General features: G+C 56.7%; 1 protein-coding gene across 3 annotated transcripts in view; it reads left to right on the top strand.

The window, feature by feature from the left end:
• Positions 1 to 14,175, top strand: part of COPG2 (COPI coat complex subunit gamma 2) — a 25,377-nt gene continuing 11,202 nt past the window's right edge. The window contains exons 1-13 of one of the 3 annotated variants that reach the window (XM_044429016.1): positions 1 to 117; positions 1,362 to 1,414; positions 2,173 to 2,253; positions 3,789 to 3,860; positions 6,381 to 6,460; positions 7,818 to 7,893; positions 8,738 to 8,830; positions 9,085 to 9,171; positions 10,006 to 10,163; positions 11,210 to 11,343; positions 11,745 to 11,812; positions 12,663 to 12,851; positions 13,927 to 14,022. In XM_044429016.1, the coding sequence (XP_044284951.1) occupies positions 81 to 117; positions 1,362 to 1,414; positions 2,173 to 2,253; positions 3,789 to 3,860; positions 6,381 to 6,460; positions 7,818 to 7,893; positions 8,738 to 8,830; positions 9,085 to 9,171; positions 10,006 to 10,163; positions 11,210 to 11,343; positions 11,745 to 11,812; positions 12,663 to 12,851; positions 13,927 to 14,022 (1,224 nt within the window). In that variant the 5' untranslated portion in view covers positions 1 to 80. Of the gene's footprint in view, positions 118 to 340; positions 361 to 1,361; positions 1,415 to 2,172; positions 2,254 to 3,788; positions 3,861 to 6,380; positions 6,461 to 7,119; positions 7,180 to 7,817; positions 7,894 to 8,737; positions 8,831 to 9,084; positions 9,172 to 10,005; positions 10,164 to 11,209; positions 11,344 to 11,744; positions 11,813 to 12,662; positions 12,852 to 13,926; positions 14,023 to 14,175 lie in introns of those variants that run through there. The other 2 variants (XM_044429027.1, XM_044429036.1) reach the window with 2 other exon arrangements.

Genomic DNA, 14,175 nt, shown 5'->3' on the forward strand with positions numbered 1-14,175 from the left:
CTTCCTGCCCGGGCTCTGAGCGGTGGAGGCTGAGGTGGGCGGCCAGAATCGAGTCGGCCGCCGCCGCCGCTGCCGCCGCCATGATTAAGAAGTTCGATAAGAAGGATGAGGAGGCTGGTAGGAGCCCGGCCGGCAGCCGCGCGGGGGCGGGTCGGCAGCCGAGCCCGTTGCTAGGCGGGGGCCCCTGGGAGCGGGAGGCCGGTGGGCACGCCCCCTGTAGACGGTCCCACTCCCGAGGGAGGGAGGGGTGGAATAGGCGATACCATCCTGGGCGCGGCGGGGGGCGTCGCGTGTGCTTAGTTCTTGATGTCATTCTGGCCTGTCTTGATCGGCTCCGCGACTTATGAGCCGCTTTGAGCGGTGAGACAAAGCGGGATACAATTTCCGATAAGAAACAGAGCGGGGGGGCGACTTCGTGGGAGCGTTCAAAGCGCCCTGCAAGTAGAAAGGTAGCGCCGCAGGAAGCCCCGCGGCGCCTGCCCTGCCGTCCCGAACCGGCGTGCGAGGCCGGGAGTCTCGGCGGCCTCCGCCGGCCTGGCCCCGCAAGTGTGTGGAGCTGCGCATCCTCTTCGCTGCGGAGGGTGGGGGCGGCGGCGGCGGCGGCAGGTTCCTGCAAGACGGGAGGCGCCTCCTCCCGGCGGAGAGCTCCCTCCGGGAGGCCCCCCGGCCCTTCGTGGCCCCCGCCGCCCAAGGGGGCCCTGCAGGGCAGACCGAAGCCCTGGGCGATCGGGCCGGGCGCTCCGGGGCGCTGCAGGAGGACGGGGCGCCCCGCGGGCAGCTCGACGGGGAGGCCGCTGCCGCGGACTCGGGCAGGCGAGCGTGAGCGGCGCTTCCGCGGCCCCGCTGGCCTCCGGCGTGCAGGCGGAGTGCGGGGTTGCAGCCCCCATCCTCCGGAGCCAGCGCGGCAGCGTGAGCTCTCCCAGGTCGAGGCGGCTGGGTCCTGTCTGCACGCAGCCGTGCAGCGCAGAGCAGGCGTTCACACGTGCCCTTCTATGGCGAGCGTGGAGGGTGTGAGCAGCACTGCCCTGGCTCGAATTTCTTTTTTTTTGCGGGGGGGGGTGAGCCTTGCTGTGGATGATGGGGACTGCAGTGGTGAGTGTGGCCCCACTCTGGCTGGGGGCCACCAGGTTAGGGGCAGCTTTCTTTGAGCGCGGAGCACTGGGCAGGCCCGAGAGGCTCTGCGCCTTGTCTTCAGGAGCCGGCACTCGCGAGACCGCCTGCCCTCAGAGGACCGGCCCTGGGGGGGGGCAGCTGCCCCTTGCGAAGCCCCCCCCGGAGCTCCCACGTCTCTGAGCGCAGGCCGGGAGTGGGGCTTTTCCGGCTCGCTCCGGGCACCTGCCAATACAGCCTTTCTTTCCCAGGTAGCGGCTCCAACCCTTTCCAGCATCTGGAGAAGAGCGCCATCCTCCAGGAGGTACGTCTGAATTGTGCTTTGCGTCCCTCTTCCTGTCACAGGCAGTGGGAGCTGGGATGTGTGGAGCCCCTGGCCACTGGGCCTCTCCTCCCTCACGAACCCCTGCCGGGCTGCCCATGCTTCTCCGGCCCTCCCTCCGGCTGGCCTTTGTGGGTGCTCAGGTCTGTGCAGAGGAGGAGAGCGGCTTGGTTTGGGGCACCAGGAGAAAAGGGTCTGCGGGATGGGTGGGAAGGCAGGCCAGAACCTGCAGCAGTTCAGATATTCTGACTTACGGCACCGTCAGCCCTGAGGTTAGAGGTGACGGGAACGGTGGGCCAAGCCGTCTGCAGGCCTAGCATTTGCCCACCCCGGGGGGGATGTGTGCCTTGTCAGAAGAAGCTAAGCCTGGCGCTGGCCCTCTGTGCCAAGGCTAAGTGGGTCAGCGGGGGATCCCATATCTCCTTTCCGCAGGCCTTCCTCGGCCTTTAAAGGAGGGCCTTGCAGAAAGAATGAAGCGGCGCTGGAGCTTCTTGGCCTGGAGGTTCCGCGGGGCGGAGGGGAGCTGGCAGCTGCTTTGGCTGCCAGATTCCAAGGATGCAGGTCGTGCTGGAGGAGGAGGGCACGAGGGACCCTGTTCCGGATGTTCTGGACCTCAGCTGCTCGCCTTCCTGACCACTGGGCATGCTGGGAATTGTAATCGCAGTCCCGTCTGCAGGTTGCAGGCAGCTTGCCTTAGTGGTGCCATTTGTCTTCCAACGGGTTCTTTTGTGTCCACGCAGGCGCGTCTCTTCAACGAGACCCCCATAAATCCGCGGAGATGCCTGCACATCCTTACCAAGATCCTTTACTTGCTGAACCAGGTAAGTGCTCTGCCTTTCAGGCAATTCAGTTGCAACCTTTGGCTTATGTGACGGCTAGGGGTCACGGCAGTCCCCTGGTCTTTCAGGAACTCAGGTGTGGGGCAAGGGCCTGATTTTCAAAGCCAGCAATGGTGGGGCGGGGATTAAGCCCTCCCCTCCTCCGCTTATTCTCCTGTGCCTCTTTTCCCCAAGCCTTTCTCTCTCAGCAGGGGATGCTTCTGGTTGGGTGAAAAATGTCTGGAAAGAGGGACTGGAGGTGAAGGAAGGGATGGAGCCCAATCTTAAAAGCAAAAGGGGTGTGCGGGCAAGGAGTGCAAAATCCTCCCCACCACACGCCCCCTTTGCTCTTAAAATTGGACCCCATCCCTCCCAGGCCAGGTGGTTAAATCTTCAGCTATCCTGGCCCTGTGAAGCACTAAAACCAGCAAGTACTTCCAGTTACTGCTGCTGATGTCCTGCTCTGGCCGAGGAGTGTGTATTGATACGTACAATCTTGTCTTCAGGGGCCCAGCACTTCCAGAGCTGCCTACAGGAGTTAAAGCCATTTAAAAACAGACACAGCAGCAACCAATACAATGATTTACTAAAGCCATCAGAATAATCAAAGAGGCATAAAAACAAATGCAGGACACGGTGCCCTTTTCACGGAAGCAGCTCTTCGTTCCCACTCACTTCCTAGTCAGGGAGTCACAAGCAGTTTTGCAGGGAAGGAGGAGAGTTTCTGGGAATGGAAGCGTAAGTCACTGAGGAGACCGGATTTGTAAGGTTTAGCAAGGGCTGATGTTTGTTTTGGGCCGGGTTAGCAATCACACTTCCGTTCGTTCATAGATTCCCAAGCTCACTTGTTGCTCTGTGAAGTGCGATTTTTTTTTTTTTTTAATGGCACCCGTCTTCCACACAAAGCAAGGAGGCATGCACAGGCTCCCCAGGTGACCAGTCACCTATCCAGGCGTGGGGTGGACCAAAAGAGCAGGAGCAGAACGTGTCCCAGCACCACCTGGAGAGCTGCCTGGACGGGAGTGTTCCTTGTACGATAGAAGGCTGCAGAAACCATGGCCAGGTTCAGACATCATGCGACAGCTCACTGCGGGTTATTCAACCCGTGACAAGCTGTGGTCCCGTTAGGCCCCAGCGCAGACGTGCAGCATCGCTGCCTCTCACACGGCGCGAGCCGTGGGGCTGGTTCTGCCACGCGCAGCGGATTTAGGCGAGTCAGACCCTCCACCTGGGAGCTGCCTCTTCACAATGGCAGCCGCGTGGACACGGCCCCAGCTCCCGGCCGCTGTGTGCTGTGAGAAGCCCCCAGGCACGCGGTGGGAAATGGGCACTGCTTGGTGGCAGGCATGCCTCATCCCACGGAGTGACAGGGCAGCAGTCGGCCGTGGGCAGAGGTGCCGGGCAGCCTTGGGTCTGCTGAAGTGGGTGCGGCCGGGGGGGCTTCGTGGAGCATCCCCTGGCTGCGACTGAACACGGCTGGCCTTCAACAGACACTGGCTGAAGCGTCCGCTTGCTTAAAGTTTGTCCCCCTTCTGCAGGGTGAACATTTTGGAACGACGGAGGCCACCGAAGCGTTCTTTGCCATGACACGGTTATTTCAGTCAAATGATGTAAGCGATTTCGTCTTCCTGTGCCTTGAGTGGCTGCTTTTCTTTTACACTTTCTGAGATTTTCATCACCAAATGTGTCTGAATTGCACTGTCTCGGACATGAGAGATGGGGGCACAGAATTGGCTGCCTCGGTGAAGGGCAGGTGGGACTGTTTCTGTTCCATCTTTCTTGTAATCGGGAATGCTGGGTTCCTTTTCTGAAGACTTAAATTCCTGCGGTTGCACCAGAGACACTCGATGGCTCGTAAGCGCCGCACCGCAGGGCTCCTGGGCCAGTGTCACGCCGGCTCTTCCTATGGGGCGACCAACAAATACGTGGGACTCCTTGAGCCTGTTGGCAAAGTCCAGCAGCCTGCTTGTACCGTGTTTCCCCGAAAATAAGACCTATTCCAAAAATAAGACCTAGTGTGTTTTTGTGAGCCAAAAAAAAAAAGACAGTGTCTTATTTTCAGGGAAACACGGTAGTGCTTTCTCTTCTCCCAGACCGAAAGAGCATCACCAACGGAATGGAGCCCACATGCCTGGCAGGGAGAAGAAGCCTGCCCAGTTCCTCACAGAGCCGACGGAGGGCGGGCAGGTGGGATGATGGCTTAGCCATGTGGCTCCTGGGCCAGTCGGGGCACCTGCAGGGCAGGGGGAGGCTCAGACACTACCTTCCCCCCTCACAGACCCTCCAGCGTCTTCCCAGCTAGGTGCTCGCTGATGTGGTGGACTGCAGCTCCTGGCCTCTTCCATCCAGTGGGACCAGTTGCCGTCCAACACATCCGTCACCACTGGAGGTTGGCGGAGAAGGCTTGGGACCGCTCCCTGGCTCTGGATTTCCTGGCCCCCCAGGAAACGCAGCCCTCCCTGCTGGTTTTAGCATGTCGGCCAGGGGTCCTCAAACTTTTAAAATGGGGGGCCAGTTCACTATCCCTCAGACTGTTGGGTGGGGGCAGACTATAGTTTGAAAAAAATAGGAGCAAGTTCCAGTACACACTGTACATATCTGTAGGAGGGTGAGTACTCGAAGGAGGGCCTTCTCTGCAGTGGCGCCCAATCTATGGAATGCGCTCCCCAGAGAGGTCCGCCTGGCACCATCGTTATATGTTTTTCGGCGCCAGGCCAAGACCTTTTTATTTAAACGGCATTTTAACTGTTAGCTTATTTATTGATTTTATATCTTTGGCCAGGGCATTTCCAATTATATTGTTTTTATATGATTGTATGTATTTATTTATTGTAAGCCGCCCCGAGGCTTCGGCGAATGGGGCGGCACAGAAGTTTACTAAATAAATAAATATCTTATTTGTAGTGCAAAAAACAGGAAAAAGCAATATTTAAAGTGAACAACTTTAATCAACATAAACGTATTAGTATTTCAGTGGGAAGTATGGGCCTGCTTTTGGCTAATGAGATGGTCAATGTGCAGTTCCAGATTCGCTCCTCTCTTCTGCATTCAGAGCCAACGCATGCAGTAGGGGGAAGAGCTGGCGCATGTGCAGTTAATGCTGGCAAGGCCAGCACAGCCACAGGACCTAGCAGAGAGAGCCGGCGCATGCGCAGTTGAAGGGAGCTGTTACAGTTTGGTGCGTGTGCCGGCTCTCTGCTAGTTCCAAAACGGAAAGAGTTTCAGAGTATGCCTGCGCCGGCTCAGAGCTTTCAGACTTGTTCAGAGATCGTTTTCTCCGAACGGGTCTGAAAGCTCTGAGGCGGGCCGGGTAAATGACCTTGGCGGGCCGTAGTTTGAGGACCCCTGAAGTAGGCAATGGTGCCGTCAGCTTCGCACTCAGTGAGGGCAGTCGTGAATTAACTTGGTCGTCTCTCTGTCCTGCTGAAAACCTAATACTGCAGTTTCTGGATTGACTGTGTGTCAGTCCTTCCTAGAACAGGCCCATTAAAATGAATAGGACTTGCGTTAGGTCAACCTTCAACTCATAGAATCCCCTAATCTCTGGAAGGCGCTAGACTGGGCAAGGCAGAGTTGGGCTAATACGGATTCAACTGGGCCTCCTTTATTGGGTGTTTTAAACAAGGCTGTTAGCCACCTCGAGGATCCCCTTTTAGGGACCAAACAGCATGATACACCTGGTTTTAATCACAGCTCCTTCTCCTTAGAAAGGTCTGTCTCCCGTCTTGAGATGTATGGGATGTGCTCCCGGGAGAGGTTTGTCTGGTGCCAAGCTTATGCTCTTTTCGGCACCAGGTCAAAACCGTTTTTATTTAATCGGTATTTTTTAAAAGTTAGTATTTTAATGTACAGTCGCTTTTTACTTTATTTTTATTCACTATATGTTATTCATTATTGTTAGATACTGTTTTAATGCATTTGATTTTAATGATTGTAAGCCATCCTGAGATGCCATGCATAAGGGACAACGTATAAAAGTTTTAAACAAACAAATAAAGTTGAAGTTGTCCCAGAATAGAACGCCAGAAGAGGGAGCGGACTCTCCGAAGTCGCTCATGTGCCTTGGATGATGGCTGGTGTTTGCGTGGCAGGCGTGGAGATAGTTTGGCTTAATCCTGCTTCTTCCGCAGCAAACCTTAAGGAGAATGTGTTACCTCACAATCAAAGAGATGGCCAACATTTCAGAGGATGTGATCATCGTCACCAGCAGGTACAAATGTTCATATTTACAATATCGATAGCCCTCCTTTTTTTCCTTTCAAGGAACTTAAGGCAGCTTACATAATTCCCCTCTCACTCTTATCCTCAGAACAACAACCCTGTGAGGTAGGTTGGGCCAAGAGGCAGTGCCTGGCCCAAAGCCACCCAGATGGCTCCCCGGCTGAGTGGGGACTCGGACCCGGATCTCCCAAGTTTCAGTCCCGCACTCTTAACCACTATACCCCACCGGCTCTCAGTGGTTGGTGACTGCCAGGTCTTTCTCCTTGCATTAAGAGGATCTAAATTCATGGCGTGCTTGGATTGGCCTAGTCATCCTTCTCGTCCCCCTCTGCTGTTTTTTCATGTTGTGAAGGCTTTTCTGTCATCTCAGGTAGGCAGGACACCAAGACAGGCCCGTGCTCACTCACTGAGGGATCGAGAATCTTGTGCCATACTGGCTTTGGCAAACTTGCCGTTCTGAAAAGTGTGCTGTACCTTTATAAGCCTGCTCCTGGAACATTAAGCTGCAGCTTAGCCATCGTAGTGTCTCCAGCTCTCAGCAAAAATGGGCAGGGTTCTCCTGGTAAGGCTCCATCCCCCTTCGCTACGTTCTTCTCAAAGCCAAGGGGCTCTAATTTATTTGGTCTTCCCTTGTTTTCCAAAGTCTTCCCCAGCCAGAGCACTTCAGTTGCCTTCTCCCTTCTGGCTTCGATGCCCTTTTGAAATGAGGTAACCAGAACTCTACGTGTTTATCTGAGCGTGTGAAGGCGTCCGCATAAAATCTTTGACCAAACGAACCTCCCGCAAGAATCCTGCAATGGCAGCTTGTTTCTATAATTGAACTAACTGCTGCTCAAGCAAATTGGGATGCCTGTGGGCCTTTCTTGCTCTGCTTCCATCTCTCCAGATCTGATTTGCATTTTTTTACTCTGTTATTTTAACAAGAAACTTGGGGAAGGACGGGGAGACACCTCACAATGAGAACTAGAAGCTTGGCTTGAGTTTTTTGTGACTGCAGAACCTGTGCTTTCTCAGCAAACTTGCACATTTCTGGAGAAGTTAGTGCAGTACCTGTGCTATGAATACCTGTCGCTATGATGACAGCCTCTTAGAATATTGGCCTAGAGCAGTTTTCTTAGCGTGGCCAAGAGTCTGGGGATGATGGGAGTTATACACGCTGACTTTAGGAAACCCCAGAAAAATTCTGGCTGTCACATTTTGGCCAATCAAGGCTTCCGGCTGTCTTCAGAGACAGCCCCATGTTGAGGACATCACACTGAGGTAATGGAGGCTCGGGCGCCGGACGATAAGCCTGCCTCCCGCAAAGATGCCCTGTGATAGACGGATCCTTGCCTTGGCTGTTCTAGCTTAACCAAAGACATGACGGGGAAAGAAGACGTGTACCGAGGCCCGGCCATTAGAGCGCTCTGCAGGATCACGGACGTAAGTACAGAATCTTCCCGTCAAGAACGGAAGTGCCCAAAAGAAACCAATATTTGTGCTTGGAACAGTTTCCCCAAAGAGCTGGTCACGAACTTCCAGCTTCGGTGCTTGGGCGGCTGTCTCTGATGGATCATCCAAAAATATTTCTCCTCTTTCCACCTTGTGGGTTGGTTTGTGCTTGGCCTTGAGGAAGCCACTGCGGTAAGAAGGAACCCAGATTTTAGTGCTGTCCATTCATGTAGGTTATTCTGTGGCGATCAGGCCATCTGAACTTTTCTTGGCAGCTGGGTTCCTCTCTCCAGACGTACCCCAGGAATAGCACTGGGAGAGAGCTGTTGCTTTGAGTTTAATCACCAGTGGGAATGGTTTGCTGTCTGCCTCCAGCTTCCCAGTTCTACACTTCCCCCCAAATGTCCTTCATGGTTAGCCAAATATAGCTTTTCTCAGGGCACTTTGCAAACAGTGTTACGCTTTAGAACATATTGCTGCTTAATTTTTTCAACATTTAAAAAGGAATGCTAAGGAAAGGTTAGAGGTGTTTGGAGGAGGATGAGAGAGAATTAAAAGGGCTGTGTGGCAGCGATGGGAAGAAGCAACGTAGGACCTGGAATCTTGACCATGGAACATCGGAGCTCTTTGCAGGCACTACTTGTAAGTTTTCTTTCCATAAGTATACGGACTAGAAGCTTTTTTTTTTTTTGCAAGAGAATATGAGGTCCGTAGGAACTGGTGCCACAAAATCCTGTTCTGCCTGAACTCGTGGAATGGAAACAAGTCTGTTTTTATATTTCTGGCAAAAGCGCTGGGCAGGAACATCACCACAGCTCATTCCTTGATTTTGCAGGGAACCATGTTGCAAGCCATCGAGAGATACATGAAGCAAGCCATCGTGGACAAGGTTCCCAGCGTGTCCAGCTCGGCACTGGTGTCTTCCCTGGTGAGTGAGGAAGCACTGAATGTCACCCGGTTGGCTTGATTCTGGTCAGCGGTGGGTGGGGTGCTGGCTGGGCTTTCTGTGAGCTGCAGCTCAGCGCCTCTGGCGGGCGACAGGCTGGGGAAGACCGACCGGAGGGATCCAAGCCAGCTGTCCCGCTGCCTGTGTTGGCCATGTCGGCCTTGCTGGAGCGAGGGTCCGGGTCTGTCTGGGCCCTTCTGCCGTCCCTGTGATTGACCCTGGGCCATGACTTCCAGCACATGATGAAGATCAACTACGACGTGGTCAAGCGGTGGATCAACGAGGCCCAGGAAGCTGCGTCCAGCGACAACGTCATGGTGCAGGTCAGTCTCCAGGGCAGCGGCTGGTGGGTTGGGCAGGCTTCCTGCCCCCGAAAGAAGCAGCACAGCTGAAGAACTGAAACGGCCCTTTAGACCAGCAGAGGAGTGGGTGGGTCTGGGCAGAGCAGGGTTTGAATGCCAAGCTCTATTTCGGAGACGCTCTCGGAGGCCACACTGCAAGGGGGAACAGGGCCCAAGGTATCCTCACGTTTTGCCTTGAAGCTCTTGTTGTCCTGGGATCCTGCACCCGTGAGGGACCGGGGAACTCCAGGCCACTGGTCTTGCCGGAGTCCCCTGCATGTATTGCTGCCCTTCGCCACTCGGGTGCACCGCAAGTGGAAATCGGAAGCATTCTGGCGCAGCAGTTCAGCTGCTCTTTGAGGGACCCCAGTAGATGAGGCTAAAGTGCAGGTCAGCTAGATTTTGGGGGAAGCCATCATGTCTGGATTTGAGGTGGAAGCTGGTTTGTTCCTGCTGGCTGCTTTGCCCAAGTCCTCGTGCGCATCTTCCACACACATTTCTGTATCATGATTGTTGCTTGGGTGTCCCGCCTTTTCCTTCTTGCAAGGCACATGAGGTAGCTTCAGGTCTCCTCTGTTTTATCTTCACAACAACCCTGCGAGGCAGGTTAGGCTGAGAGGTCGTGACTGACCCACAGTCACCCGGGGGCTTTGTGGCTGATGGGAGATTCCACCCCGGGCCGCTTGAGTCCCTGTCCTGTGCTTGAACCCCCACACTGCACTGGCTCTCGAGCAGACCTGCAAAGGTGTAACCAAACCTCCTCGTTACAAAGGGTTTATGTTTGGGGCCTCGCCCTCCTTCCCTCTGGTTTGCCAGTACCACGCTTTGGGGCTGCTGTACCATCTTCGGAAGAACGACCGCCTTGCTGTTTCAAAGATGCTGAACAAGTTCACGAAATCCGGACTGAAGTCCCAGTTTGCATACTGCATGCTGATTCGGATCGCCAGCCGGCTGCTGAAGGAGTCTGAGGAAGGGTACGTGGCTCAGAGGCCTTGGTGGGGGCTGCAGAACGTCCGGCGGCGTGGCTCAGACTGCCTGGTTAGTGGAAGGCTGGGAGGGTCCTGGGGCAGCGGCCTGCTCCGCCAGATGCGCGTGAAGCACAGAATGAACAGGAAAAGGAAAACAGACCAAGCTTGACAAGCCCAGGTGTGTTGAGATGGAAATAGCATCTCCTGATAGCTAGGAAACAAAAGATGCTCGGGCTTGTTCTGAGCTAGGTCCCCTTCACTTTAGTGGATCTACTCCGAGAACAGCTAGCGTTGGATGCAGCTCTGCGGTTTTGTTAGATGGTTGGGCTTTCCCCTCCGCTTCATTATTAAGCCCTGCACATTGGGGAGGAGTTCATGTGACTTGGCGTCTGTAGCCCTGCAGAAGTCCACCAGATTCTGCAGACACCGGGAACAGCTCACGAGGTCTCTCTGGAATCTGGTCTGCACAGTTTGTGAGGCAGACCAAGGGCCGTGCCCCCAGGTGTGGGTGCGTCCCGTTTGTGCTGCTCCAGCCAGACAGCAAAAATTGGAGACTCACTGAGCCTTGGGCAGGTAGGTGGTGCAGATCCGCTCTGTCTGCAAGGGGCTGCGTCGTGCTTCCTCATAAGGGGAGGGTTCCTTCTGGAGGTGCAATAAAACCGCAAGCCCACCGGCTGGTATGGCATCCGAAGCTCACTTTGTCCAAGGTGGTGTTAGGAAGTGGCCCACTGAGGCCGGAGTCCTGAAACGTCCGTTTCAAACCCTGAACCTTTGTGAGATTCAGGCCCCTGAAGACTTGGGGCTTCTTGAACAAAGGCAGGATATAGACAGAGCAAAGACACAAAGAGAGCAAGCTTCGGAAATGGGATGCTGAGAGGCCTGCGTTGCCCAGCATGGACTTCACACTTACGGCTGCCTGACAGAGCCCCCCCACACCCCCGAGACGGTCACACCAAAGCGACGGGGCAGTGGTGTGACCGCAGCTAGCAGGGCGCGAACAGAGGGCCCTCCGCTCTGGCAGTCCATAAAGAGCCTTTTTCCTTCGCCGGCAGCCACGACAGCCCCCTCTTCGACTTCATCGAAAGCTGCCTGCGGAACAAGCACGAGATGGTCATTTACGAGGCTGCCTCCGCAATCATCCACCTGCCCAACTGCACGGCCCGGGAGCTGGCGCCGGCGGTCTCAGGTGAGCTGTGGGGCCCGGCCCCCTTGGCGGGGGGGGGTCATACACTGGCGGAAGTGGCTGAGGGGCCCAGCCTGTGGCGCGCCGAACCTGCTGGTCCCCAAGTTTGTTCTTCCGGGCATAGGCTGGACTTCGGAGCCTCAGGCAGCCTCTCACAATTGGCTGCTCTCCAGAGGGGTTGGACTGCACCTCCCATAATCCTCAGCCACCATGAAGGTTCCAGGGTGTGATTGGCCGGTCTGAGGGATTCCGCTCGTTAGTCCTACCCGGGCATGGTCTGCTGTGAGCTGGTCTCGCCTGTGTCTGCTCCCTCAGGACCCTTTAACGAGAAAGGCAGGCCTGAACCCGGGACACGGGCTGCACGGCCGCTGACCCAGGCTCCCCCCCCCTTCCTTTCCGTCCAGTGCTGCAGCTCTTCTGTAGTTCTCCCAAGCCTGTTCTGAGATACGCTGCTGTGAGGACCCTCAATAAGGTGAGCTGTCTTGGGGCCCTGCATGTGTTTTGGGGACAGGACTCTGCTTCCTGCTGCTGGAGGTGCTCCAGCCAGGCCTCCGCCGCCTCCTTCCCCCTCCCCCTGTGGGCATCCCCCCCACATTTGGGTCTGCTTTCTACTTTGGCCACTGGTGCCAGAATCCCGACCACCAGGTTCTCCCTGCTTTCCCTACCGTGTTGCCCTCCAGAAGAGCTGAGCTTACAGCCCCCTTCATTCTCAGCAGGCGTGGGTGGGAGGCGTGGAGGGCACCAGGCTGGGGAAGCTGTGGAGCAGGCAGCAGCGCCTGGAGCGGCAGGTGGGTTGTCCCATCCTGCGGCCTGCATTACGGGGACTTCAGCATGCATTCCCAGGCATTTGGCGTCCGCTTTGGGTTTATCGTTCAACCCCCAAGGCCTGGGGGCCACCGGTATCGGCACTGCCAGTGCCGGCAGTCGGGGGGTTCATAGGGGGTCCCCTTTAACACGGAAGGAGCCAGTCCTATGAATACAGGCTTCTCCAGCTGGCCTGGGCAGCCCCTGCAAAATGTGGGCGCTGGCCCTGTGGGGCCACTGGACCAGAGTTGCGGGTTGGGGCCCCAGCAAAAGCTTGGGGCCATGTGTGATCCGACAGTGATGGAGCCATCAGGCTGCCCCGGCAGCAGGGGTGGAGCGGTGCCCTCCGGGTGTCTCGGCCTTTAGCGCCCGCCCGCCCGCCACAGCCTCCAGAGCCCACGGGAGGGATGTGGGAGCGGCAGGCCAAATCCGCGGGAAGGCCAGGAGCTGCCATCCCCGCCCGGGGGCTCTTCCGTTCGGCACGTCGCTCAGCCGCCGACCGCGGGCTGCTCCTGCAGGTGGCGATGAAGCACCCCTCCGCGGTCACCGCCTGCAACCTGGACCTCGAGAACCTGATCACGGACTCGAACCGCAGCATCGCCACCCTGGCCATCACCACCCTCCTGAAGACGGGCAGCGAGAGCAGCGTGGACAGGCTCATGAAGCAGATCTCCTCCTTCGTGTCTGAGATATCCGACGAGTTTAAGGTGAGGCTTTTCGTGGGTGGAGGTGTCTGCGAGCTCGGGCGGGTCAGCCAGGTGTGGGCGGCTGGAGAGGAGCGAGGGGTGAGTTGCGGGCTGGCTGTCACCCCAGAAGGCCCACGGGGAGGTTCCGCTCCCAAGGCACCCAGGCAGTGAGAGCTTCCCCGATGTGAAAGAGTCTCCATTCAGGGCGCACTTCCATGCAGGTTTGCTTAGGCAGGAAGGGAAGGCCTGCAGCTCCCAGCATGCCAGGGAGCTGGGGAATTCTGGGAGCTGGAGGACTCCTCTCTAACTCAGCGTGGTCTGACACGCAGGCCTCTTGCCCCTTGGGAGCCCCCGCATCCTGATGCTGGTGACGGCACGGGCATGATTGCAGGATGCTCCGGTGAGTCTGCCGGCCCGTCCCGCTCTCTTCCTGGAGCTGAGCACCTTTGCGCTCATCAGCCGGAGCAGGCCAGGGCTTGCTGGGGAGAGTTCATTGGCTCGAGGAGAAGAGATTGGCTTGCCTGTTCCAAGAATGAAGGAGGGTCCGGGGGATCACATGGGAAAGTTTCTGGGTGGGAGAACCAGGGAAGGAAGAGACAGGCCACCCCAGAGGAGTGGTCAGTGAGCCTGGCTGTGCTCGGAAGGAGCTGCCTGTGGTCTCTACAGAGAGCACGGGCCCACAAAGCGTTCTCTTTAGTTCAGTCACTCCTAAAATCATCTGAAAATTAAGCAGCTGCCCCTGATCCCTGTATGCTATATATTAAATTTTATTGTGGACCCTTTAATTTATGATACGGAGATGTAATTTGCTGTGCAAGCCCTGGGTTGTGTGTCCAAGTCCTCATGCAGACCTTGAGGGACAGAAAGGTCACCCTGAAAGCAGCCGGCTCTGGTCAGGGTGGTGCGTGGAATGAAAGGGAGTTCCGCCTGAGGCGGCCCGTCCGAGGAGAAGTATCTGGAGGGAGGCAGCTGCCGAGAAGCGAGACCACGGAGGCCGGTGAGGCCTGTCAGGCTGCTTTTCTCCTTGGACGGAGGCCTCATGGGAGAGCCCGCCGTGCCCGGCACGCTCACGGGGGCTGCTGCTGCTGCCTTGCAGGTGGTCGTGGTTCAGGCGATCAGTGCCCTGTGCCAGAAGTACCCGCGGAAGCACAGCGTGATGATGACCTTCCTCTCCAACATGCTCCGGGACGAGGTAGGTGTCGCCTTGCCGCCCCGCGTGAGGAGGGGGCCCTTTCCGGGTCCGGGGCATCCGCCTCCTGGCCCCTCCCTTGCGTCGGGTGGGGGCTGCTGACCTGCCAGATGCGGGCGGTCAAAACGGAAGCGGGGCTGAAAGGGTCAGAGGGCT

Source organism: Varanus komodoensis, unplaced genomic scaffold (genome assembly GCF_004798865.1).
Source record: "Varanus komodoensis strain SLA01 unplaced genomic scaffold, ASM479886v1 scaffold1, whole genome shotgun sequence".
NCBI lineage: Eukaryota > Metazoa > Chordata > Lepidosauria > Squamata > Varanidae > Varanus > Varanus komodoensis.